The sequence below is a fragment of the Heterodontus francisci genome, chromosome 3, assembly GCF_036365525.1.
Source record: "Heterodontus francisci isolate sHetFra1 chromosome 3, sHetFra1.hap1, whole genome shotgun sequence".
In the NCBI taxonomy this organism is placed as follows: Eukaryota; Metazoa; Chordata; class Chondrichthyes; order Heterodontiformes; family Heterodontidae; genus Heterodontus; species Heterodontus francisci.
The window spans coordinates 34,973,297-34,999,784 of NC_090373.1; the positions used below are offsets into that span (position 1 = coordinate 34,973,297).

Genomic DNA, 26,488 nt, shown 5'->3' on the forward strand with positions numbered 1-26,488 from the left:
TCAGACATTGCAGTGAGTAATATTTCCTGGATCTTGGTTCTTGCTGGGAAATGTACAAACATTCTGTCTCCCTCCTCACAGTCTTTTGCAATGTAGGTTACAATGTAGCAGACTATGTGATCATCTTAAGCTGTCAGCAGTCATTCTTTTTAAAATGTCTTTTTAAATTTCTTCAAAAACATATAAATTCAGATCTCCAGTCAGTGGACCAAAGAAAATTATCATTCAACAAAACACCTTGGCGTAGCAATATTTTCCCCATAATGTTTATATATTAATTCTATCTTTGGCCACTACATTACTCTATACAACTTGTGCAAACCTCTAGGTTGAGATGGTGGTGGGTGGTGGTGTGGGGGCAGTTCCTGCTTTGGGGTTCCTACTGCATGCTGTCCTTGATGGACTGTAATTCTGCGCCTGGGGTCAGCAATTTCCCTCCCAATTTCCCCTTCTGAAAGCCATGCTGCCATCAAGAAGGTTATAGAATAGACCAGCGGAATCTTCAAGGAACACTTCAGCTACCTGGACTGCCATGAAGGGGTCCTGCCATACTCAGCTGAACAGGTATCTAGATTTATGCATGCAGTACAAGCTGCCCATTATGAAGGACCAGCCCATGCCACCACCTATCAGGCATAAAGCTGAGGAGGAGGAATATGAGGAAACAGAGGGGGAGGAAGAAGAGGGAGAAGAGGAAAGGAGGTTGTAATGTAGACAGCCCCTTTGATCAGGGCTCTTTGTGATCAGGTGGCTTGACAGTGATTCTGGTGTCCTCAATAACATTTCCCTGTTCAGCAGCAGTCCCATACTCATTACATTCTCCATTTCTTCCCTCCAATATTGTTCGCTTTCTGACAATACTTACTGGTTCCACACTCACTTGACTTTAGATATAAAAAAAAATCAAATCATAATTTGTCAAATCAATAATTGCGTCAACAAAACACAGAACTAGTCAACTTGAACATTCCCTTAGTGCCTGTCTTACATATGCCTACGCTATCCTGTGAGATACTTCCCCTGTGGCTGCAACATGGGAGGCGAAAGGCTGCTGGCCTTCAATTGAGGAGTGTGTAGCTGGTCTTATACGATGACCTTGAACAGTTCTGGGCCTGGCTTCAGACTGCACCATCTTGGCCTAGGCAGCAGCAGTCTGGACTGACGGGTGAGGACGCTGGTGGAGTGGCAAGGTGAGAGCTACCATCCTGAGAGGACAGCAGGTTCCTGTTCCATGGAGCTACTGCCACACTCTCGAGGTAGTGCCTTATCAATCCTAGTAATCTATTGGAGATCAGATTGCTGTGATGCCCTGCAAGCCCCTTTGAACAGTGGTACCCAGAGCCATGGTAGCAGTAGTCTGAGCAGGGAAATGTGAGGTGGAGCATTTTGGAATAAGTGATAGGGAGAGGCAATATAGACTAAATGGGACAGTTCTAAAGAGTGTACAGGGACAAAGGGACCTGCGGATTCATGTGCATTGACCGTTTAAAGGTGTGTTATGATCGTTTTGGGGATCAACAAACCAAAACACCAAATTTATTGAATGACCCCAAATAGAAAAAACAAAAGAAGATTTCACTTTTATAACTTTTACTTTCACAATCAAAGCAAAATCAACATTCATTAAACAGACAAATCACAGTCTATATGTATGTATATATTACAAATTGCACATTAATTATCAGATACAACAAAGATAGCTCAAACTTGTAGCACATGGAATAAAACATGGATATGAAATTGGCTGAGTGACAGGAAACAAAGGGTAGCAGTTAATAGATGTTTCTCAGGCTGGAAGAAGGTTTGTAGTGGAGTTCCTCAGGGATCAGTGTTGAGACCCTTGCTTTTCCTGATATATATTAATGACATAGAACTTGGTATACAGGGCACAATTTCAAAGTTCGCTGATGATGCAAAACTTGGAAGCATTGTGAACTGTGAGGAGGATCGTGGAGAACTTCAAAAGGACATAGACAAGTTGGTGGAATGGGCTGACAGGTGGCAGATGAAGTTCAATGCAGAGAAATGTGAAGTGATTCATTTTGGTAGGAAGAACAGGGAGAGACAATATAGAATAAAGGATACAATTCTAAAGGGGGTGCAGGAGCAGAGGGACCTGGATGTCTGTGCATGTCATTGAAGGTGACAGGACAGGTCAAGAGAGCAGTTAATAAAGCATACAGTATCCTGGGCTTTATTAAGAGGAGCATAAGGTACAAGAGCAAGGAAGTAATGTTGAACTCGTATAAGACACTACTTTGGCCTCAGCTGGAGTATGCATCCAGTTCTGGGTGTCACACCTTAGGAAAGACCTGAGGGCATTGGACAGAGTACAGAAAAGATTCACGAGAATGGTTCCAGGGATGAGGAATTTCTGTTATGAAGATAGATTGGAGAAGATAGGATTGTTTTTTCCTAGGAGAAGAGAAGGCCGCGAGGTGATTTGATAGAAGTATTCAAAATGGAGGAGGTCGCTCCACAAATATCCCCATCCTCAATGATGGGGGAGCCCAGCACATCAGTGTGAACGATAAAGCTGAAGCATTTGCAACAATCTTCAGCCAGAAGTGCTGAGTTGATGATTCATCTCGGCCTTCTCCTGAAGTCCCCAGCATCCCAGATGCCAGTCAATTCGATTCACTCCGCGTGATATCAAGAAACGACTGAAGGCACTGGATACTGCAAAGGCTATGGGACCTGAAAATATTCCAGCAACAGTACTGAAGACCTGTGCTCCAGCACCTGCTGCACCCCTAGCCAAGCTGTTCCAGTATAGCTACAACACTGGCATCTACCCTGCAATGTGGAAAATTGCCCAGGTATGTCCTGTACACAAAAAGCAGGACAAGTCCAACCCGGCCAACTACCGCCCCATCAGCCTACTCTTAATCATCAGCAAAGTGATGGAAGGTGTCATCAACAGTGCCATCAAGCAGCACTTGCTCAGCAATAACCTGCTCAGTGATGCTCAGTTTGGGTTCTGCCAGGGCCACTCAGCTCCTGACCTCATTAGAGCCTTGGTTCAAACATGGACAAAAGAGCTGAACTCAAGAGGTGAGGTGGGAGTGACTGCCCTTGACATCATTTGATGTCTTTTGACCGGGTACGGCATCAAGGAGCCCTAGCAAAACTGAGGTCTATGGGAATCGGGGGAAAACCCTCCGCTGTCTGGAGTCATACCTAGCGCAAAGGAAGATAGTTGTGGTTGTTGGAGGTCAATCATCTGAGCTCCAGGACATCATGGCAGGAGTTCCTCAGGGTAATGTCCTAAGCCCAACCATCTTCAGCTGCTTCATCAATGACCTTCCTTCAATCATAAAGTCAGAAGTGGGAATGTTCGCATAAGATTGCACAATGTGCAGCACCATTCGTGACTCCTCAGATACTGAAGTAGTCCATGTAGAAATGCAGCAAGACCTGGACAATATTCAGGCTTGGGCTGATAAGTGGCAAGTAACATTTGCGCCACACAACTGCCAGGCAATAACCATCTCCAACAAGAGAGAATCTAACCACCTCCCCTTGACATGCAACAGCATTACCATCGCTGAATCCCCCACTATCAACATCCTGGGGGCTACTATTGACCAGAAACTGAACTTGAGTAGCCATATAAATACCGTGGCTACAAGAGCAGGTCAGAGGCTAGGAATCCTGCGGCGAGTAACTCACCTCCTGACTCCCCAAAGCCTGTCCACCATCTAAAAGGCACAAGTCAGGAGTGTGATGGAATACCCTCCACTTGCCTGGATGGGTGCAGCTCCAACAACACTGAAGAAGCTCGACACCATCCAGGACAAAGCAGCCCACTTGATTGGCACCCCATCTACAAACATTCACTCCTTCCACCACCAATGCACAGTGGCAGCAGTGTGTACCATCTACAAGATGCACTGCAGCAATGCACCAAGGCTCCTTTGATAGCACCTTCCAAACCCGCGACCTCTACCAGCTAGAAGGACAAGGGCAGCAAATACATGGGAACATCACCACCTGCAAGTTCCCCTCCAAGTCACACACCATCCTGACTTGGAACTATATCGCCGATCCTTCACTGTCGCTGGGTCAAAATCCTGGAACTCCCTTCCTAACAGCACTGTGGGTGTACCTACCTCACATGGACTGCAGCGGTTCAAGAAGGTAGCTCACCACCACCTTCTCAAGGACAATTAGGGATGGGCAATAAATGCTGGCATAGCCAGTGATGCCCACATCCCATGAATGAATTTTAAAAAATCATGAGTAGATAGAGATAAACTGTTCCCACTCGTGAAGGATTGTGAACGAGTGGGCACAGATTTAAAGTATTTGGTAAGAGAAGCAAAAGTGACATGAGGAAAAAAAAATTTCACACAGCGTGTGGTTAAGGTCTGGAATGTACTGCCTGAGAGTGTGGTGGAGGCAGGTTCAACTGAAGCATTCAAAAGGGAATTATACTGTTATATGAAAAGGAAGAATGTGCAGGGTTATGGGGAGAAAGCAGGGGAATGGAACTGAGGGAATTACTCTTTCGGAGAGCCGGTGTGGACACAATGGGGCGAATGGCCACCTTACGCACGGCAACAATTCTGTGATACTGAGCAGTGAGCTTAGCATATATTGCACCAATTACAGCAAAAAAGTTCTTCAAAGCTCTGAACTTCCTCAGGTAGATCTCCAGGTCTTTCAAAATTCAGCTTCTGCTTCTCATCCGACAGCAGTTCCCCTTCAACCTGAACTCCACAAGTACAGTCTTCACAAAAATGGTACACATCTCCAGAAGTAAATGAAACAGCTTCGAGATTCAGCCTTCACTTTCTTTGGTGTGCCGGCACCACCTTTCTGTGTGATATGAGCTTGGATGGCTCTGTGTCCTTTTTTCTGGTTCCAGCCAGTTTCTGTTTCCCCAGAAACCCAGGGTTTTCGTTTCAGTTTTCATTTCAGTTTTTGTTTCCATTTTAGTTTTTGTTTCTGTGTCAGTTTTAGGTTCTGTTTTAGTTCCCCTCTCAATTAAGATCTGTCTTTAAAAAAAAACAATCTTTGCAACCACAGATTCCATCACAGGTGGCAGGGCATATTGACAGAGCAGAAACACAGAATCACAGAATAATACAGTGCAGAAGAGGCCCTTCGGCCCATCGAGTCTGCACTGATACATTAAAGACACCTGACCTGTCTACCTAATCCCATTTGCCAGCACTTGGCCCATAGCCTTGAATGTTATGATGTGCCAAGTGCTCATCCAGGTACTTTTTAAAGGATATGAGGCAACCTGCATCTACCACCCTCCCAGGCAGTGCATTCCAAACTATCACCACCCTCTGGGTAAAAAAGTTCTTCCTCAAATCCCCCTTAAACCTCCTGCCCCTCACCTTAAACTTGTGTCCCCTCGTAACTGACCCTTCAACTAAGGGGAACAGCTGCTCTCTATCCACTCTGTCCATGCCCCTCATAATCTTGTACACCTCGATCAGGTCACCCCTCAGTCTTCTCTGCTCCAGTGAAAACAACCCAAGCCTATCCAACCTCTCTTCATAGCTTAAATGTTCCATCTCAGGCAAAATCCTGGTGAATCGCCTCTGCACCCCTTCCAGTGCAATCACATCCTTCCTATAATGTGGCGACCAGAATTGCACACAGTACTCCAGCTGTGGTCTTACCAAAGTTCTGTACAACTCCAACATGACCTCCCTGCTTTTGCAATCTATGCCTTGATTGATAAAGGCAAGTTTCACATATGCCTTTTTCACCACCCTATTAACCTGCCCTTCTGCCTTCAGAGATCTATGGACAAACATGCCAAGGTCCCTTTGTTCCTCGGAACTTCCCAGTGTCAGGCCATTCATTGAATACTTCCGTGTCACTTTACTCCTTCCAAAGTGTATCGCCTCACACTTTTCAGCGTTAAATTCCATCTCCCACTTTTCTGCCCATTTGACCATCCCGTCTATATCTTCCTGTAACCTAAGACACTCCACCTCACTGTTAACCACTCAGCCAATCTTTGTGTCATCCGCGAACTTACTGATCCTACACCCCACATAGTCATCTATGTCGTTTATATAAATGACAAACAATAGGGGACCCAGTACAGATCCCTGTGGTACACCACTGGACACTGGCTTCCAGTCACTAAAACAGCCATCTGTCATCACTCTCTGTCTCCTACAGCTAAGCCAATTTTGAATCCACCTTATCAAGTTACCCTGTATCCCATGTGCATTTGCTTTCTTGATAAGTCTCCCATGTGGTACCTTGTCAAAGGCTTTGCTGAAATCCATGTAAACTACATCAACTGCACTACCCTCATCTACACACCTGGTCACATGCTCAAAAAATTCAATCAAATTTGTTAGGCATGACCTAGCAGTTAGCAAACATGTGGGATCTTGGATCTTGGGCTTCATAAATAGAGATATTGAGTACAAAAGCAAGGAGCTTATGTTGAACCTTTATAAAGCTCTGGTTAGGCCCCAACTAGTGTCTTGCATCCAATTCTGGTCAACACACTGTAGGAAGGATGTGAAGGCCCTTGAGATGAGATTTACCAGAATGATTCCAGGGACGGAGGGATTTTAGCTACAAGGTTAAGTTGAGAAGTTGGGCAAAGGAGATTGAAGGGAGATTTGATAGAAGTGTCCAAGATTATGACAGGTTGAGATAAGGTAGACAAAGAAAAGCTATTCCTATTAGCTGATGATACAAGGAGCAGGATTGAAGGATTAGGGAAAGAGATGTAGGGGGAATGTGAGGAAGAACTTTATATGCAGCGAGTGGTAATGACCTGAAATTCACTGCCTATGAGGGTGGTGAAAGCAGAGATGATGATTGATTTCAAAAGGCAATTAGATGGCATTTGAGGGAAATAAACTTTCAGGGTGACACAGCTGGAGCTGGGGAATGGGACTGACTGGATTGCTCTGCAGAGAGCTGGTATGGACACAATGGGCCAAATGGCCTCATTCCCTGTACCGTTATGACTCTATGACTCTTAGCTACTTGTGCTACAATGGCAGCTGTGACATTGGCCAGGAGATGCTGCATCTCATTGGGTTTCACAGCTGTTCTGATGGACGTGAATACGTTGGAAAAGATGGCATCCAAACTCTGCACAAAGCTCTGTGCCAATTTGGTGCTGAGCTTCTCCATGCTCCATGACATTGTGCACAGGCTTTCTGGTAGGCTTTCCAGTGCATCACGTATTTGGTTGTGCATACCCATCAGCCAACTTCTCCAGTACGTGCGACCATCAAATTTCATCTGACTCCTCTGCAATTGAAAGAGTGTGTGACTTGCCCTCCACGAGGCAGCCAACCTGCACTTCTCCCACCCCCGCTCACCACCACCACCACCCCTCCGCCCTGGCTCCTGTGCCTTTGTGCCCCGTGTCTCACCACGTGCAGATCCCTCCTTTATGCTATCCTCCAAATTGCATGTCGTGTCAGTCTCTGAGCTGGTGGCTGCAGATTTAAGATCGAGTGATGGTGTCTCTTCTTCTTTACTGCCTTCTTCCTCATCCTTCTTTGGCTGGGAAAGTTCTAGTTTTGGGTATCTGAAATGAAAAAGGGACAAGGGTTGGATTGTGGTGAGAGGAGGGAAAAAAATTAAGTGCTTGCACCATCTGCAGCTTGTGCGTCAGAAGGGAAGGGGAAAGTGGGAAGAGAGAAGGAGGATGCAGACACCCTCATAATCAACCCTTCCAGCTCTGCCATTGGCCACGGCCTCAGTGATGCCCCTTCCCATGATGGTCGGCACTGTTCCCCTCCATGGGGGCTAGCATGTGCAGGTGTCCTCCTCCTCCAGTTTCTTGCTACTGCCTCCCAATTTGGGCATGACTAAATTTCCTGTCTTGCTGGCCTCTGTGTCTTGCTGCTAGTTCAGCTTGTCATTGCACAGTAAGGAAAGGCTGACTGTGGTGGAGAATGGCATTTTTTCTCTTTTTTTATAGAGTGATAGGCAATATCAGATGGATGTAATAAAGCTCAGTCGTAATCCTGAATACAGATATATTTCCTCGATGTCAGTCCTGAATTCAGAAGAAGTCTTAAAACAAAAGGAAAACACTGCAGGTGTTCTGGACCTGCCCTTTTACCTCCTCTCTTCTGACTGTTCAAGGCCCCAAATATTTCTTCCTTGTGGAACAGTGGTTTACTTGTCCTCCTTTCAACTCAGTATACTGTATTCACTGTTCACGATGTGGTCTCCTCTACACTGAGGATACCAATCACAGACTAGTTGATCAGTTTGGTGAACACTTCCATTCTGGGGTCGGGCTGCCAATATCATGGTCACTTCCAGGTCCCGACCTCACACCGTATCAGCAATGCACACATGTTGCAATTTTAATAGGAAAACCGGTTAATTGGCCCAGAGTCACATTCACCGGCCGATTAGCGGGTGGCGGACGCAGGAAGAAGGCAAAACGCAGCTGCAGGCACGATTTAAAGCCATTACTGTAGTTGCCGTTCATCTGAAAAATGGAAGATGAAGCTGAGCAGATGATAGTGGGCCGCACTCCTCACCCCCAAAATTTTCTGGCACCTTACTTGAGGTGAACAGCACAGAGACATATCCTGTTCCCTGCCAGCGGCACGAGAAAGCCTGCAAAGCTGAGCAAGAAGGCCTACCTAGAGGTGGTTCATGAGGTCAGCAGCAGAGAAGAGGAGCAACTGGGTTCATTGCAGGAAATGCTTCAATAACCAACGTCTGGCAAAGTGAGTCTAAAGATAAACCCAGATGGCATGCCTCCTGGTCAGTAGTCACCAGAAAGCAAAAGTGAGGGGCATCCTGAGGGCACACACAGTTCGCCTGCCCATGGGAGAGATGTGTGTTCAACAGCATTGATGACCCATATGCAATGATCATTATCTGAGCACTATTGGACAGTGGGTTATGGGGAAGTCCGCAACATCCTATGTGAAGGAAAAGCTGCAAGTGGTGAGGGAGAGAAAGAGATATTCTTCCAACAGCATCTTTTTTCAACTCAGAGGCCAAATGGGAGAACAATGCCAGGAAGAGTGAGAGGGCGTGCTTGGAAGGTGGAGTCCCCCAGCTCGCGTCACTGACTCATTTTGAGAAGCTGTCCCTTGATCTGGCCAGAGTGGGACATTGGAGATGGAGAAATGGGAGTCCAAAATAGACAGGGTGAAAAGATCTCAACATTCACAGGTTCAGGGATGCATGGTAATCCACCTAGTACAAGGAGTTGTCAATGCATAAGCTGTCATCTCATTATTTCAAGCAGCAGAAGCATCTGTTGATTGTGCTGATTTCTCATGATCACCTCTTATTGTCTCTCATTGAGCCAGCTGCAGAGGGGGAGGAGTCAAGGCACCGCCAACCTATTGTGCAGGATCAGAGGAGGGAGACACCTCGGAGCCTGCACCGTCACATCCTGCTTGTGCACCCTCCACCAGTGCAGATACTCACACATCTGTGGGTCCTCGCACATTATTAGAGACAGTGGCACAGATGAAACACACATCACTTCACGGCAGGAGGATACAGAGGAGGCAGAGTCGGTTGTGGACAAACTCCCTCGCAGGATGAAGGACAGACGCAGCCTTGCTCAGCAGGGTGGAGTTGCAGAGTTCAGAGAGTCACAAAACAGACGGCTCTATCTGCAGAAACAGCATGAGATGTGTGCTGAGATATCGGAGTTATGTCAGGCACTGAGGAGTCATGGGATGAGAATGCAGGAGTCCATTCATCTCAAGTGATTCATAACGTCTTTCAGCACACGAGCTCTTCCATTGAGAGAATGGCCAACCTCATGGAGAGCCAAATGCAGCATCACTCAGAGTGGATGCAGGAACAGTGCACTGACATGCAGAATGGTCAGTGGCACAAATGGTGCAAAGAAGCACAGAATGGATGCCAGCAGCGACCCAGCTGGTGGTTCCCTCTAGTGATCACGAACGAGATAAGGTAGCGACAGATGACGATGAGGGGGCCACCCCTCATGGGACTCATCTGTCCCCATGGCTCCTTGAACAGACAAAACATCTGTCGAGTCATGCCCTGTGACAGAGGCTGCCCCTGAAGTGATGCCATGCAGCAGCCTTTGGAGGTGCCCGTACCGCTGACCCCCACCCACCCCACCCCAGCACCACGGGCATCCCAGTCCCAGACAGACACGAGCAAGCAGTCTGTCTCCACCACATCCTCAGCCACAGGGGGAGCACCTCGTAGTAGTGGCCATGAGCGCAGGCCACTGCATTGGAAATGTCAATTGGTGGGTCACTTGGATGTGTGTTAGACATGACATCAAACTGTTCTGTGATAAAGCACTGAGCTCTAAGACAGACATGTGTGTTTTCATTTCATCATGTTGAAAGGCAGGATAATGGAAAATAAGGGTTAGCAGGGCAAAGGAGTGTGTTGGGGAAAGTGCATCAGGTGGAAACTCTGGCGCCTTGCAGTGTTTGTGGCATTGTACGTTTAGTGACCTTTGTTGTTAATGGATGCTTGCTCCCACTAAGATGGAGCAGGAGAATCTCCTCTCCAACTGTCCTGCAGACTGGAGGATCACTTGGATGAAACGTGTCTGGATCAGAGTGGCCTTAGCATCCCTACCATCCTGATAAGCGCTCTGCCTCCCGAGCTTACCTCAGCGACATCCCTGCAAAGCATGGGGACTGTTCTCCAGTTCTCCTTCAGCCTCCTCCTCTTCAAAGTCCACACCACTCTGGAGAACCATGTTATGAAGTACGCAGCAGATCACCACAATATTTAAGACCCTTGAGGGAGTGTAATAGAGGGTGCCACCTGACCGGTCAAGGCATCGAAACCTCATCTTCAGAATGCCGATGGTCTGCTCAATGATGACACTCGTGCTCACTTGGCGTCGATTGTAGTGTCTCTCAGCCTCCAAGGCAGGGTTATGCACCAGAGTCATCAGCCATCTCCTCACGGGCTAAGTCTATTCACTAACAGCCATCCATGGATTTCCGATGGCTCCATGAAGAACTGCAGCACCTGTGATTGCCGTAGGATGAGGTATTGTGGCAGCTTCCAGGATAGCATGCAGCCAACCTGCATGAAGTGCTTGCTGTGGTCGCATAACAGCTGGACTTTTAGGGAGTGGAATCCCTTTCTGTTGAGGAATCTCGCTGGCTGGTCAGTCGGTGCATTGACGGCCACATGGGTGCAATCGATGATCCCCTGCACCCGAAGGAATCCGATGGCAGAGGCAAATCCCACTGCCCTTTGAGCTTGAGTGTTTCTATCCACCTTGAATTCAATGTAATCCCCTGCCCTATCGAATACAGCATCTGTAATGCAATGGAAATTGGTTAGGTACTTGAAGGAAATAAACTTTCAGGGCTACAAGGATCGAGCAGGGGAGTGCGACTGACTGGATTGCTGTTTGGAGAGCCAGCATGGACTTGATGGGCCAAATGGCCTCCTGTGCCATAAATGACTCTATGACTATATGTGCTGCTGCCTGCAAGATGCTACCAATATCTGCGGATGCTCCTTGGATGGAGCCTCACAGCTCCAGCGACCCCGGGTTCAGTTCTGGATACTGCCTGTGTGGAGTTTGCAAGTTCTCCCTGTGACCACGTGGGTTTCCTCCGGGTGCTCCGGTTTCCTCCCACTGCCAAAGACTTGCAAGTTGATAGGTAAATTGGAGATTGTAAATTGCTCCTAGTGTAGGTAGGAGAATGGTAGGGAAGATGGGATTAATGTAGGATTAGTATAAATGGGTGGTTCATGGTTGGCACAGACATGGTGGGCCAAAGGGCCTGTTTCAGTGCTCTATGACCCTTGAGGAGGACACACAAGTCAGCAACCATCTGCCTGGACACTGGGGCACTGATGCTTCAACATCCTCAGGCAGCTTCTTTATTGGTTGTAGACCCTCTGCTATTTCAGCTATGAAGAGAGACTGGATAGGCTAGGGTTGTTTTCCTTAGAGCAAAGAAGACTGAGGGGGGACCTGACTGAGGTAAACAAAATTATGAGGGGCATAGATTGGGTAGATAGGAAGAACCTTTTTCCCTTAGTGGAGGAGTCAATAACCGGGGGGGCATAGATTTAAGGTAAGGGGCAGGAGATTTGGAGGGGATTTGAGGAAAAATATTTTCACCAAGAGGGTGGTTGGAATCTGGAACACACTGCTTGAGGAGATGGTAGAGGCAGGAACCCTCACAACATTTAAGAAGTATTTAGATGAGCACCTGAAATGCCATAGCATACAGGGCTACGGGCCAAGTGCTAGAAAATGGGATTAGAATAGATAGGTGCTTGTTGGCCGGCACGGACACAATGGGCAAAAGGGCCTGTTTCTGTGCTGTATAACTCTATGACTCTATGAGGATATCGTGTTTGCTGTCTTCCTGCCCCATGTTCCTCACTGCTGTGCCCCTGTTGCCTAAGGGTCTGCCTCTGCTCCTGCAGATGCTGCTTCTCATCACTAGTTGATTCTATCTCGGATTAACTTAATCATGTTTTGTCCTTTCTTCCTTTCTATTGGAATGTCCAGTCATCCTAAACACCTCATGAGCCTGTGAAGCCCATAAGCCAAGGAACCCATCCACTCCTCTCCCACCTAAGTGCGCTTGTCAAGAGTGAAGAGATATGACCGATAATTCTCCTGACTCTGTACAACTGGTTGCCTGTGAATGAGGGCCTTTTCTGAGCCTTCCCTCTTTAATGGTGCCTCATGCTGCTCTCCCACCATTTTGACTTACTCCCCATTGTGTTTGCGCCTCCGCCTCCCTGTCATGGTTGAGACCCTGCGTGGATTCTGTGCCTTACAAAGAAAATGTAAAACTGGCCCCAACAAGCTGACAGCAAGCTCGTTAATGGGTTTAACTGGCCGTTAATTGATCGCAGGTGGGTTGCCTCTTCCGGGTCCCGGCGGAGCCTTTTAAGCTTTGAGCATGTCAGTTTTGCATCGAGAAACTGGAAGGCCAATCCGAGGGATGGGTTTAAGTGACTGCCCGCCCCAGTTCCCACCCTCTAATCTAAATAAAAATCCCGACCCTCCATTCAGTCTAATGTATGACACTGAACTTCTGGTCGCGTGTCATTTTAATTCTCCATCCCACTCTGACTTCTCTGTCCTCCATCTCCTATAGCATTCCTATAGCATTCCAATGAAGCTCACGCAAGCTCGAGGAACAGCACCTCAACTTTCGATCAGGCAATTTACTCTCTTTCGGCCTCAACTTTGAACTCGACAACTTCTGATCATAACCACAGTTCCCATTTTCTCATGCAGCATGTGCTGGCAATGGTTCTGTTGACATTTACAGCTTCTCTGGACCCATCTTTTGTTTGTTTATTGACCCATTACCACCACATTTTGCCTTGTGCTATCACCCCTTTTGTCATTTACTCTCTCCTGCCTTCCACCCTATCACAAACCTTCCCTTTTGTTCTTTCTCTGTTCCAACTGCGCCTCCTACGCCTCCCCAACCCACCTAGTTTTTATCTCCAGCTCTGTTTTTGCTTACAAGCTGTTAAATCTCTAACTTCTTCCAGTTTTAACAAAAGGTCATTGACTTGAAACATTGGGCTGAATTTTGAGTGGGCCGCAAATTGCAGCTTCGCACTCTGATCTTGGCGGTCTGCCCACGCGGATGCGCCATCACTGAGCCCCCGCGGTATTTCACACGGGAGGTCTTTTAAATGGAGGGGGCGGAGCAGCCACCCCAATGACGTAGAGGGGATGGCTGATCTGTCCCTAGAAATGGTGTCCGGTGCCACCGCGCAGGCGTCGGTACCATTTTTAACGGGCTTCAATCCCTTAGAAAAAAATTGAATTTTTAAAGTTATATTATTGTGCATTTTCCAAGAAAATGTAATTCAAAGCTGGAGGCCCTTTCCCCAACCCCTCACCTCCAATGTTTTCTTTTGGGCCTATATCACGAAAATTAACTTTTATTCCCAACCTGAACTTCCCCCACCGCAACCTCGTAACATTTGCCCTTCAACCCCTTCCCCACCCATCCATCCCCTCAGCTAATACAAAGTGTTTGTCCTGCTCCCCCCACCCTGATAATTTCACTCCTCCCCGCTCTCCACCAGTGTCACGCTTAGGAACTCGGAGTTCTGAAGGTGCAGGAATTCAGGACGGCGGCTGCAATAATGGCATGGGATGGCCACCGGTGAGCTCATTTGCATTCATTAATCTTTATTAACATATTGAAACGAAGGTGCCACCGTTGGGCGGCGGGGAGGCGGGCTGCACCGAGGCCTCACGGCCGCCAGTAAAATGCGGCGCAGCCTTCTCGGTGACGGGCCTCTCCTGGAAGAATTTTCCGGGCCCCCCCACCCCTGTCACGATCCCCAAACTAGTAAAATTCAGCCTATTAACTCTGTTTCTCTCTCCAAAGATGCAGCCCATTTTCTGTCTTTTTTCAGAACAAGTCCTAATGCATTGCATATTTCCATTACCCTTATTTGGTAGGGCATCCATACTGTGGATTTACTTGCTCTGTACATGTGCTTAAAACCTGCCACAATGCTGTTTAACTCTTATCCAATATTTTCGTCTTTTGTACAAGAGAACTTTATCTCCTGTACTTGAACTTGGATTCCCATTTGTGACATTTTAACTGTTCTCAGATTTTAAGGAAACTTGGCCTCACATCTGCAAAGGTACAGAAATTGACTATCTCATTCAAATGGTTTTACTTTATTCCAAAATTTTCACACAGGTAAATCCCAGTTGTTCACTTTGTTTTATCTGCCTCTAGGCAAAAGCTGAAAATCAACTGAACAAACCAAAGGAATAAAATGAAGCTGATTTACAAAGTGTAAATAGGGCAGAAATGGTACTGTGTATTTGGGCTTGGCTAATGTACCTGATAAACAGTGCTGAAAACTGTCAGTCATCCCTCCAGTGTTACCCACTGAAGAAACTGAATGCATTCCTTTCAAATTACATTACCTCCAGTAATTGTATCGCCTTTTTGTTGAAAATAAATAAATAGAATGGAATGGAGGCACTAGCCATTTTTGTGTTTTGGCACAGTACACTCACAGTTTGATAGTCTTATTCCCAGATTACTATAATGAATTTATTTTAATTGAAAAATCTTCTGTGGATGTTGGAAGGCAAAAGCAAATTTTACAGTTTGATGGTGATCTTTTGCCCTGTTTATTAAACAGTGCCACTGATTACCCTCCCCCCTGCTCCCCCAACGCAGTGGTACAAATGTTGACTGCAAGTGTTTTATAAAGTGACGAAAAGCTTGACAATGACTGAAATCTGTTTCCCTTCACTAACAGCCTGTCTGTTATTTAAAAGGAAATGTGTCGAGAACACAGAATATTATTCTCCTCCATTCGGTTTTTTTTTGCCCTTTGTGTTTAGCTGTGCTAGGTCCTGGACTATTCTCAAATGACCAAAAGAGCTTAGATGGAGTTATAAACCAAATAATATAACAATAAAAAGAAAAGGTTCTGCTTCTAGCACATCTAGTTAAGGCCATAAGTGATACCATCTTTTTCTTTTTCTTATTTCTTATCTTAGTTGAAAGAGACAAGTATTTTTCTCACCAGCGAAGACACTACAAGGAATTCCGATTTGATCTCACACAGATTCCGGAAGGGGAGGCAGTAACAGCGGCAGAATTCCGGATTTACAAAGATCGAAGCAACAGTAGATATGAAAATGACACCTTTAGGATTACTATATACCAGGTTGTTAAAGAATATTCTAAAAGGTAAGTATTCAATTAAGTCCAGACATATTGTTAAAATGCCATAATCTGTTTTTCATAAAGTGTTGCATGGCCATGGGGAAAAAACAGGTGAGTGGGACTAATTGGATAGTTCTTTCAAAGAGCTGGCAGAGGCATGATGGGCTGAATGGCCTCCTTCTGTGCTCTATGTAGTATATACTCTATGATATTAGTCAAAAAGACTCTTGATTTGCAGATGTTGCATATTCAACCAACTGCAATGCTATTTTTAATGTTTGTTTTCTTCTGTAAAATAATGCTATAATATTAATAACTGGAAAGAACACTATGACGTCCATTTAAAATGGAATCAACCAATAGTCAGAAATTGGCTTTTCCGAATGGTTACCATTTAATCTTGGAAGATTTAAAGAAAAGTGATTTCCATTCTTGAAAAACACTTCCGGTCAGTGTACCATGAAAAATGACAAGACAGTCATGTATTTAAGAGATAGTTAAGAAGGAAATGTTGGCAAATGAGTTAAACTGTAATAACTCTTGCAAAGTTCAAAATTTGTGTAGTTTCATTTATTTTTGTTACAATATAGTAACTGAAGAAGAAACTGGAAGCAAAGGAGATATGGAAAATAAGTGGTTAATGGGAATAACTCCATGAGAATGTGTAACGTTGTATATAGGGAATAATTCTTTCTTTCATTTATTTTGTAAAGAGTTTGAAATTCCCAAAGAGGATTACTGTGAAAAAAATTACAAAATGAAATGTTTACAAATATGAGTAGGCGTAATATTTTCACCCATTCCACGATAGTGAGTTATTGACTCTTTCATTGTATGATCGTTATTAATGCAGCTTTAATGTGTAAGGGATAATTGTGTGAGGTCGTGGATAAAAATGCAGCTGTACGATTAGTTGTAGTGTTATTGCCATATGTTTGACCTGCATTCCCATTCAGTAAGGCTCTCGCCTGGATGGGAGATTTGCAGAATTGCCCCGACATTCTTCGTAGCTTTTAAGCTTTATCAATGTTCATAAAAAGATCTCTGGCTTACTTTTTTTTTGCTATTTAATATATGTTGCCATTCCTATTATGCCATTATTGTGAAAAGTCACTGTGCTACTCTGCTAATTATTCTGTAGACATAGCTTTGAGGGAGATGTAACTCCAGAGAGCCTCAAGTCTCCTTTAATCTCAATGAACAGTCACATACAATATAGGCTCTCCCTGGACTTGTAATTGAACACATACATTATCGGGGGAAAAAAACTTCCTCTAATTACCTTTAATTTAATTAACTTACGCATGTTTGAGCACAAGGTTTTCAAGATACTCTTAAAAAGTGATATTGCTGGAAAAAAGGGAATTTTAACATTTTAAGCTACCGGGAGTGGGGGAGGAGGGGGCCCAGGAGCTCTCAGGAAACCCAGAAATTGTGTTTTCCCACATGCTGTGGATGTTTTAATGGGGGGGAAGTGGGGATTAATCCCAGTAAGGAGGGCTGTGATCCTGGGAAGGAGGGCCCAAATCCTGGGGGCAGTTGGGGGTCCGATACCAGAGAAGGGGTGTCTGATTCTGTGGGGGAGGGGGGTATTTGATCTCAAAATGGGGGCTTCATTCCCAGGGGTGGGGTGGGGTCTGATCCTGGGGGGTGGGGGTGGTCAGAGGCCTGAGGGATTGGAGGCCTTACAGTGAGGGGTATTTTGGAAGCCTCAAGGGGGTGGGCTCTCTCAAGCTATGCTGCCACTTTCATGCCACTGTGTACCTGAGACTGCAGCTTCACATCAAAATGACAGTGGCAGTAGAACTGTCCCCAAGCACTTTTTCCACTCAGTGGGCTGAATTTAGTGCTGGTGGTGGGGAATCCTGCCGATGGACTCGAAAACAGGTGGCAACCCCACTTTAGCAGTCAGTGGGACCCAGGCCTGCATCTTGTCAGTGGCAACTAATTAATTGACCACCCCCAAGAGCTGCTGGCCAATTTCCTTCCGCAGCCAAAGACTTGCAGGTTGATAGGTAAATTGGCCATTATAAATTGCCCCTAGTATAGGTAGGTGGGAGGGGAATTGAAGGAAGGTGGGGATGTGGTAGGAATACGGGATTAATGTAGCATTAGTTTAAATGGGTGGTTGATGGTCGGCACAGAGCTGGTGGGCCGAAGGGCCTGTTTCAGTGCTGTATCTCTAAATAAAATAAAAATAAATACTTTAAGTAACAAAAGTCCTCGATGTTTGAAATTTCTATTGCCTCAACTTTGCCATTCACCGCCTTATAAAACAGATGTAATTCTGTCTATTGACAGTTAATAGTAAAATCAAAAACTTTCCACTGAATGGCCCATTAATCACCCCCAAGATTGGGAATGTTTATTTTAGGTGGTTATACTTGAAGAACCATCATAAGAGACATGTCTAATTAATTACAACCTTTCAAGCAGTTCAAAGAACATACAGGCCATTAGTCAGAGATTTTACATTTCAGACTCCAGAGAATACTAAATACAATTTATTAGGTAGTGGTACCTTTTCATTTGACCACTTCTGGAGAGGCAGGTCAAGGCCGGTCCAATTATATGATTGTTGCCATCTCAGATGCACCCATGGGAGGTGAGAAATGTTCTCCTTGTGTGGCCATTCTCACATTTGTAGAATTACAGAGTGACGAGGATTGAAACTGCACAGTAATCAGCATTAGCTGCTTGACAGAGCAATACCAGGACTGATATAATTATCCACTGACTGCTTTTCCAAGGCTGTGGTATGTCCTAATCTTTAGGAGATGGGGGAGGATGTATTGCCAATTTCTCGCATTATAGTGGGTGTACTTGGTACTTATAATATTTTTGCAGCTATTGCTTTTTGCACTTACGTATAGAAACTTTGGGCCTGAAATTCTTGGGAGGTGGAAGTGCGCAAAGGGGGTGGATTTTCCCTGGTGGAGGGCTGGAAATTGGGGAAGAACCAGGCTGTGTCTGGCTTGTCCCCCATTTACGACATAGTGCAAATTCTGACTGGGGAGTTGACAAGTCTTCTGCATGCCCTTCTAAGCACTGCAAGCTGCTTTGGGGGGCATGTATGTGGGTGTTCTCTGCTTACCACAGGAATTCCATCTTTAAAAACTGCAGAAACGATTTCTTATGATGGAATGGGGCTGAAATTTCAATCCCATTGATATATTTTGTATGTATTTGTGTTCCCTTTATTTGTTGAGAAATAAATCTCTATTCACATGCCGTAGTGTCCACAATGTATTTTGCATGAATACTTGTTTGCAGTATTAGCTTGGTGTGAAATGCACTTGCCTCTAAGTCAGAAGGTAATGGATTTGACCCTTGTGTTAAAATCTAGGCTGAGGTAAATGGAGGTGCTATCTTTTAAATGAGATGTTAAAACTGAGACACCATCTGCCCATTCAGGTGGTTGCAAAAGATTCCACGGCACCACTTGAAATTATTCTGACATCCTGGGAAACATTATCCCTCAATCAACATCTTCCAAACAGATTATCTGGTGACTTATCTCATTGCCATGTTTGCCTACAAAACACTAGTGATTGATTGTGAAACACTTTGAGATGTACTGAGGATGTGAGTTGTGCTATATCAATGTAAGTTCTCATTCCTATCTATTGGTTTGCATTGTAACTCATTGCCGGCTATATTTCTATTAACTAGGGACGCTGACCTCTTTCTGCTGGATGGCAAGAAGATCCGAGCATCAGATGGAGGGTGGCTTGTCTTCGATATCACTGCTACCAGCAATCACTGGGTAGTAAACCCACAGCATAATCTGGGTTTACAGCTTTGTGTGGAAATAATGGATGGTAGGTTACCCGTTGCTGTAAACCAATTGCGGTAGTTTTTAGAACAACTGGAGAAGTCATTTTGGGAGCTGTTTGTTACCACTTTTTCATGGGGTTATCTTTGACTGCCTTGCATCAATTGTATCATTGGAGCAGGTTTCACACCATATAGGAGAAATTGGAATTGCACCCAAAATGGTTAGCAAGTTGGCAGACCAATTGCTCTGTGTGCCTGTCTGAGCTTGAGATAAACTCGGCACAGAGCCTCAGTTGAATGATAGTGGTGAGCTGTGGGTGCCAAACCGCTGTCCCAGTGCAGCATACCATATCCTGGGGAGTGTGGGGCCAAGTTTGGCAGGGTGTGTGTGTTTTGCGTATGTGGTGAAGGGGGTGGTGGTGGTTGGCTAGTGGTGTTGATCCTGCTCCTTCCAGCTCCACAAAATATAACTTTGAAAATCTTGTGCAGCTCTTTGTGGCTGGTCAGGCTGCCTATTTGTAACTAAATTTTCATTAGGACTCTACAACTGGCATATGATCCCGTTTAGCATAGGCTCACCTAAATATGGTATCAGGCAGGCTTTGCCCATCAATGAGGTGGGTGAAGTGCCAACTCAATTTTCAACCCTTTTCTCGCACCTTTTTCTCAGGTGCAAAACAGATTAAGATTAATTGTTTAATTTCTCCCCTCCAAGTGTCAGCTGTGAGTCAGTGGTGGCATTCTCACCTCTGAGTCAGAATATCGTGGGTTCAGGTCCCACTCCAGGAACTTGAGCACAAAATCTAAACTGATACTCCAGTGCAGGATAGAGGAAGTGCTGGACTGTCAGATGGTGTTGTCCCTCATTATTTCAAAGAGAAGCAGGGAACTTCTCCCTGGTATCCTGGCTGGTATTTTATGCCTAAAAATAGATTGGTGATAATCATACTGCTGTTTGTGGGAGCTTGCTGTGTGCAAATTGGTTTCCTACACGACTAAAGTGACTACACTTCAAAAGTGCTTAATTGGTTGTAAAGCACTTTAGGATGTTCTGAGCACATGAAAGATGTTATATGAAGGCAAGTCCTTTTTTCTAGAGTAAAGGATTGTCTGAAAAAAAGAATTTCAGCTACAGTACCAGCAAACAACTGAGTCAAAGAAATGTTCAAATATGTTATGTTAAACACTGGTTTTAAAAAAAAAATTCTCGGGATATGGATGTCACTGGCAAGGCTGCTATTTATTGTCCATCCTTAGTTGCACTTGAGAAGGCACAGTTTAGCCTTCTACTTGAACTGCTGTTGTCATGTGTGAAGGTACTCCTACAATGTTGATAGGGATGGAGTTCCAGGACTTTGACCCAGTTACAATGAAGGAAGGGCAATATATTTCCAAGTCAGGATGGTGTGTGACTTGGAGAGGAACCTGGAGATGATGGTGTTCCCATGCAGCTGCCGCCGTTGACCACCTAAGCAGTGGAACTCGCAGGTTTGAGAGGTATTGCCGAAGAAGTCGCTGCACTTCATCTTATAGATGGTACACACTGTTGCCACTGTACGCTGGTGGTGGAAGGAGTGAATGTTTAAGGTGGTGGATGAGGTGCCAATCAAGTGGGCTGCTTTGTCCTGGATGGTGTTGAGCTTCTTGAGTGTTAGAGCTGCACTCATCCAGGCAAGTGGAAAGTATTCCATCACATTTCTGACTTGTGCCTTGTAGATGATGGACAGGCTTTGGGGAGTCAGGAGGTGAGTTACTTGCTGCAGAATACCCAGCCTCTGATCTTCCCTAGTAGTCAACTCATTTATGTGGCTAGTCCAGTAAATGGTGACACCCAGGACGTTGATAGTGGGAGACTCAACAATGGGAATGCCATTGAATGTTAAGGGGAGATGGTTGGATTCTCTATTGTTGGAGATGGTCATTGCCTGGCACTTGTGTGACACGAATATTACTTGTCATTTATCAGCCCAAGCCTGAATGTTGTCCAGGACGTGCTCCATATGGACACGGACTGCTTCAGTATTTGAGAAGTTGCGAATGGTGCTGAACATTGTACAATCATCAGCGAACATCCCCACTTCTGACCTTATGATGGCGGGAAGGTCATTGATGAAGCAGCTGAAGATGATTGAGTCTTGGACATTATCCTGAGGAACTTCTGCAGCGATGTCCTGGGGCTCAAATGATTGGTTTCCAACAACCACAAGCATCTTCCTTTGGATTTCAGCTCTTTTGTCCATGTTTGGACCCAGGCTGCAATGAGGTCAGGAGCCAAATGGTTCTGGTGGAACCCAAACTGAGCATGGGTGAGCAGGTTATTGGTGAACAAGTGCCACTTGACAGCAATGTTGATGATATCTTCCACTTTGCTGATGAATGTGAGTAGACTGATGGGGTGGTCCAATTAACCGAAATGGATTTTGATCACCAGACATTGAAGCTGTAAGAAAGCTCACATTCCAGTGTCTGCTAAGATGGAGACTCCACGAACACAGGAGTGGTTAAACCAGCTGGTCATATGACTAACCTGCTGGCCCAGGCTTTTTGAACTACACACTGGACAGTTTGTAGACTGACTGCAGATTGCAACTGGACCTGGAACAGGACAGCCTCTATCCTGGCTGGCTTTCTCTCACTTTCTCACAAACCTCCAGAACCACTGAAATTGCTTAAACCTCGAAAGAAAAGACTCCTACATTGAAACAAGTTAAAGCGTGCATTGGGCCCCTACAAACAGCAAGACTTACCGGCAACCTAAGACTTCACATCGAACTCAAAGGACTGTAATTACAACCCAGCTATTGCCTCGAACTTTACCCCTTTATTCTTTCTACTTTTTCTCTATCTGCGTGTGTGTTCATTGTGTACGCAAGCTAGCATGGTCGTATAGCGTACTTCTAGTCATTAACCGAATTAGAGTTTAAGATTAATAAACTTCCACTTTTCTTGTTTAAATCTAAGAAAACCTGTCTGATTTCCTTGCCTTACAATTGGAAAGCAGTGAACAAGGATTCACTGAGAGCGAAAAACACGGTGTTTTTAAAATTAACCCCTGTTACGGTTAAACCAGGCAAAGGCTGAGAGAAAACCTCTGGACTCCTTTCTCACCTGGTCATAACAACCTACAGTGAATCAAATTGGCTGAAGATTGGCATCTGTGATGCTGGTGACTTCAGGAGGAGGCCGAGATGGATCATCCACTTGGCACTTCTGGCTGAAGATGGTTGCAAATACTTCAGCCTTGCCTCTTACACTGATGTGCTGGGCTCCCCCATCATTGAGGATGGGGATATTTGTGGAGCCTCCTCCTCCAGTTAGTTGTTTAATCGTCCATCACCATTCATGACTGGATGTGACTGGACTGGGGATTTTTGATCTGATCCGTTGGTTGTGGGATTGCTTAGCTCTGTCTATAGCATGCTGCTTCAGCTTTTTAGCAGGCATGCATTCCTGTGTTGTAGCTTCACCAGTTGACACCTCATTTTGAGGTATGCCTGGTGCTGCTCCTGGCATACTCTCCTGCACTCCTCATTGAACTAGGGCTGATCCCCTGGCTTGATGGTAATGGTAGAGTGAGGAATATGCTGGGTCATGAGGGTGCAGATTGTGGTTGAATATAGCTCTGCTGCTCCTGATGCTTCACAGTGTTGCATGGATGCCCAGAATTGAGTTGCTAGATTTGTTTTAAGTCTATCATATTTAGCACGGTGTTAGTGCCACACAACATGATGGAGGGTGTCCTCAGGGAGAAGACAGGACTTTGTCTCCACAAGGATTGTGTGGTGGTCACTCCTACTAATACTGTCATGGACAGATGCATCTGCAACAGGCAGATTGAGGACGAGGTCAACTGAGTTTTTCCCTCTTGTTGATTTTCTCACCACCTGCTGCAGGCTGAGACAAATGCCAGGCAATGACCATCTCCAACAAGAGAGAATCTAACCATCTCCCTTTGACATTCAATGGCATTACCATCGCTGAATCCCCCACTATCAACATCCTCGGGGCTACCATTGACCAGCAACTGAACTGAAATAGCCATATAAATACCGTGGCTACAAGAGCAGGTCAGAGGCTAGGAATCCTGAGGCGAGTAACTCACCTCCTGACTCCCCAAAGCCTGTCCACCATCTACAAGGCACAAGTCAGGAGTGTGATGGAATACTCTCCACTTGCCTGGATGGGTGCAGCTCCAACAACACTCAAGAAGCTCGACACCATCCAGAACAAAGCAGCCTGCTTGATTGGCACACCATCCACAAACATTCACTCCCTCCACCACTGATGCACAGTGGCAGCAGTGTGTACCATCTACAAGATGCACTGCAGCAACGCACCAAGGCTCCTTAGACAGCACCTTCCAAACCTGCGACCTTTACCACCTCGAAGGACAAGAGCAGCAGATGCATGGGAACACCACCACCTGCAAGTTCCCGTCCAAGTCACACACCATCCTGACTTGGAACTATATCGCCGTTCCTTCGTTGTCGCTGGGTCAAAATCCTGGAACTCCCTTCCGAACAGCACTGTGGGTGTACCTACCTCACATGGACTGCAGTGGTTCAAGAAGGCAGCTCACCACCACCTTCTCAAGGGCAATTAGGGATGGGCAATAAATGCTGGCACAGCCAGTGACGCCCACATCCCATGAATGAATAAAAAAAAAATGTTCTTCAGGACTTGGCCAGCTTGGTCAGTGATGGTGCTACTGAGCCACTCTTGGTGATGGACAATTGAAGTGCCTCACCCAGAGCACATTCTGTGTCCTTGCTGCCCTCAGTGCTTCTTCCACTTGGGGCCACTGGAGTTCTGGGGGACCTCTCCTTGATAAAATGCTGTCTTTATGATTCTCCCACAATTCTGTCAGTAGCGGATTCCAGGATATTGACCCAAAGACAATGAAGGAATAGTTAGTGCCCAAGTAAAGTTCATGCCTTTTTTTAAAATAGCAAACAAATGAATGTCATACAAACTCAACAGCATTCCTCTGCAGGCTGGTGCTGCCTGTCACACATTATTTGTGCAAGAAACATTTCCTTAACTTACTGCCCCAGTGGGTAAGAATTCTGATACTGAACTATATCAATTAGGAAGGCCTCAGATTCAATTGCTGGTCGATGTTGACTTCGCCGTTTTCATAGTGAAACAGTTGGGTGCTCGGTATTAATGTCTGAGTGGCTACGGAAGAGCAAAGACAACAGAAGGTCCTACTCCCATTCACTACCAAGGGTGGCAAAATGTACATGTGGGGATCTTAGGTGTGGAGAGGTTCAGAATGGTCACTTGGGTAAAGTATCAACGGGAGGGCTGCCCATTTCCATGGATGAGTCACGGCATTCAAAAGAGGAGGGGGTAAATTGTGGGAGGGAAAAATGCCATAAAGTCACCGAGGTGTTTGGGGGGGGGTGGGGGTGGGTGGGGTGGTTGGAGTAGGAATAAATGCAGTCAAACGCTTGGAAATTCTGAGAAACATATGTTTTGAAACACTAACATTACACATTTATTGCTTTAGAAAGCAAATAATTCATCTCTAAGTACTTTACAAGCTACTTATCATATTTATATGTTTCTCATGGATTGCATTTTAGTTTTTTTGCAATGATTTCTAAGACTTCTATCAGCATCATTTAAAGTGTAGGCCTTGTGACCATTCCTATGTCTGCAGCCAACAACCACCAGAGGGGCAGAATAAGGGAAAAGTATTCTTCCTCTCTTCCCCAAATTCTGTTGTCATGGCTTAGGTCCTCCTGGTCTAAACGTACTATTTCTCTTCAGATTTCCTGAACTTTTTTGCACACTTGTGCCTCTGATAATTTTTTTGTCATCTGGCACAGATCAGTAGCATTCTAGTAGATGTCCAAAGCTTCTAGATACAGTATCATTCACTGAAGCATTTATTTTGCTGTCTTTATTGGCTACCTTACTCATATTATTGGTTATATACACAAGCTGTCAACTGCTTCCTTCAGTCTTGTTTGTTATTGATTGTTACAGCATATCTCCCAGTTAAACTTGTTTATGCTGGGTTCCGGCCGAACAAACACTGTGTGGTGCAAGAGATGAAGCAGATGCAACAGAAATAATTATGGCATAGCTTTAGGCATCGATCTGTGTTATATCCAGTATTTGGTTTCTTTCACAACTGAGCCAATGGACAGCACTTCTTGTAATATTACAGGTTCTTGTGGTGATCACAAGGTACATGGTTCTGTGATAAATGTATCAGCATTCAAAACGAATTGAACTAATTAAGTACATAGACTATTGAAAGACACATTTCGGGATGCATAACAGTGAGGGTAATGATAAGAAGTATTCATTTAATTTCTATACCTGATGGGTTTTATTTTACATAAGGTGCGACATATTTATGTAGCACTATTTCACCTCTCTCTCAAATACGTCAAAACACTTCACTTATTATGATTTGCACTGTCTTGTTACATAAGGAAACATGGTAGCAATTTTTGCACACAGCAAGATCCTGGAAATAACATTGACATGAATGACAAATGAACTTGTTTACAGTTGAGGGAGGAATGTTGGCCAGGATACGAGATAAACTCCCTCCTCTTCTTCAGATTATGGCAAGGGACCTTTAACCTCCACTTGAACAGGCCGGCAGTAGTTCGGTCAACAACGCAGCATTTCCTCAGCATTACACGTGAGTCTCACTCCAGATTATGTGCCAAAGTCCTGGAATGGGGCTTAATGCCACAGTCTTTTGATTCAGAGATCAGAGTGCTACCATATGAGTCAAGCTGACAATCTATTGAAGGTTTCAATCAATGTAAAGCTGTTCATTCCACATGTACTTCAATAAATTTCAAGGGCATGCGATAAGTCAAAAAAAGTTATTCAACGCTTATACAGATCATTAAAATTGATGCAGCTCTGGGCATTTTACCTGCAAAAGGACACTGATGGATTAGCTGATTTTCTGACAAACAGCAAGGATGATTCTGAGCTTCAATGTATGAAAATAATTAATTTTCACTGGGGAACAGAAGATTAAAGGGGCATGATCCTTGTCTTTAACATAAGAGGCGAAGATAATGCAGATTTCAGTATGCTTT

The 26,488-nt window shown here is 45.1% G+C and overlaps 1 protein-coding gene across 2 annotated transcripts in view; it reads left to right on the plus strand.

The window, feature by feature from the left end:
* bmp5 (bone morphogenetic protein 5) overlaps positions 1–26,488 on the plus strand; it is a 584,277-nt gene that overhangs the window by 519,066 nt on the left and 38,723 nt on the right. For both annotated transcript variants that reach the window (XM_068021236.1, XM_068021227.1), the window contains exons 2-3: positions 15,467–15,659; positions 19,308–19,456. In XM_068021236.1, the coding sequence (XP_067877337.1) occupies positions 15,467–15,659; positions 19,308–19,456 (342 nt within the window). The remainder of the gene's footprint in view (positions 1–15,466; positions 15,660–19,307; positions 19,457–26,488) is intronic.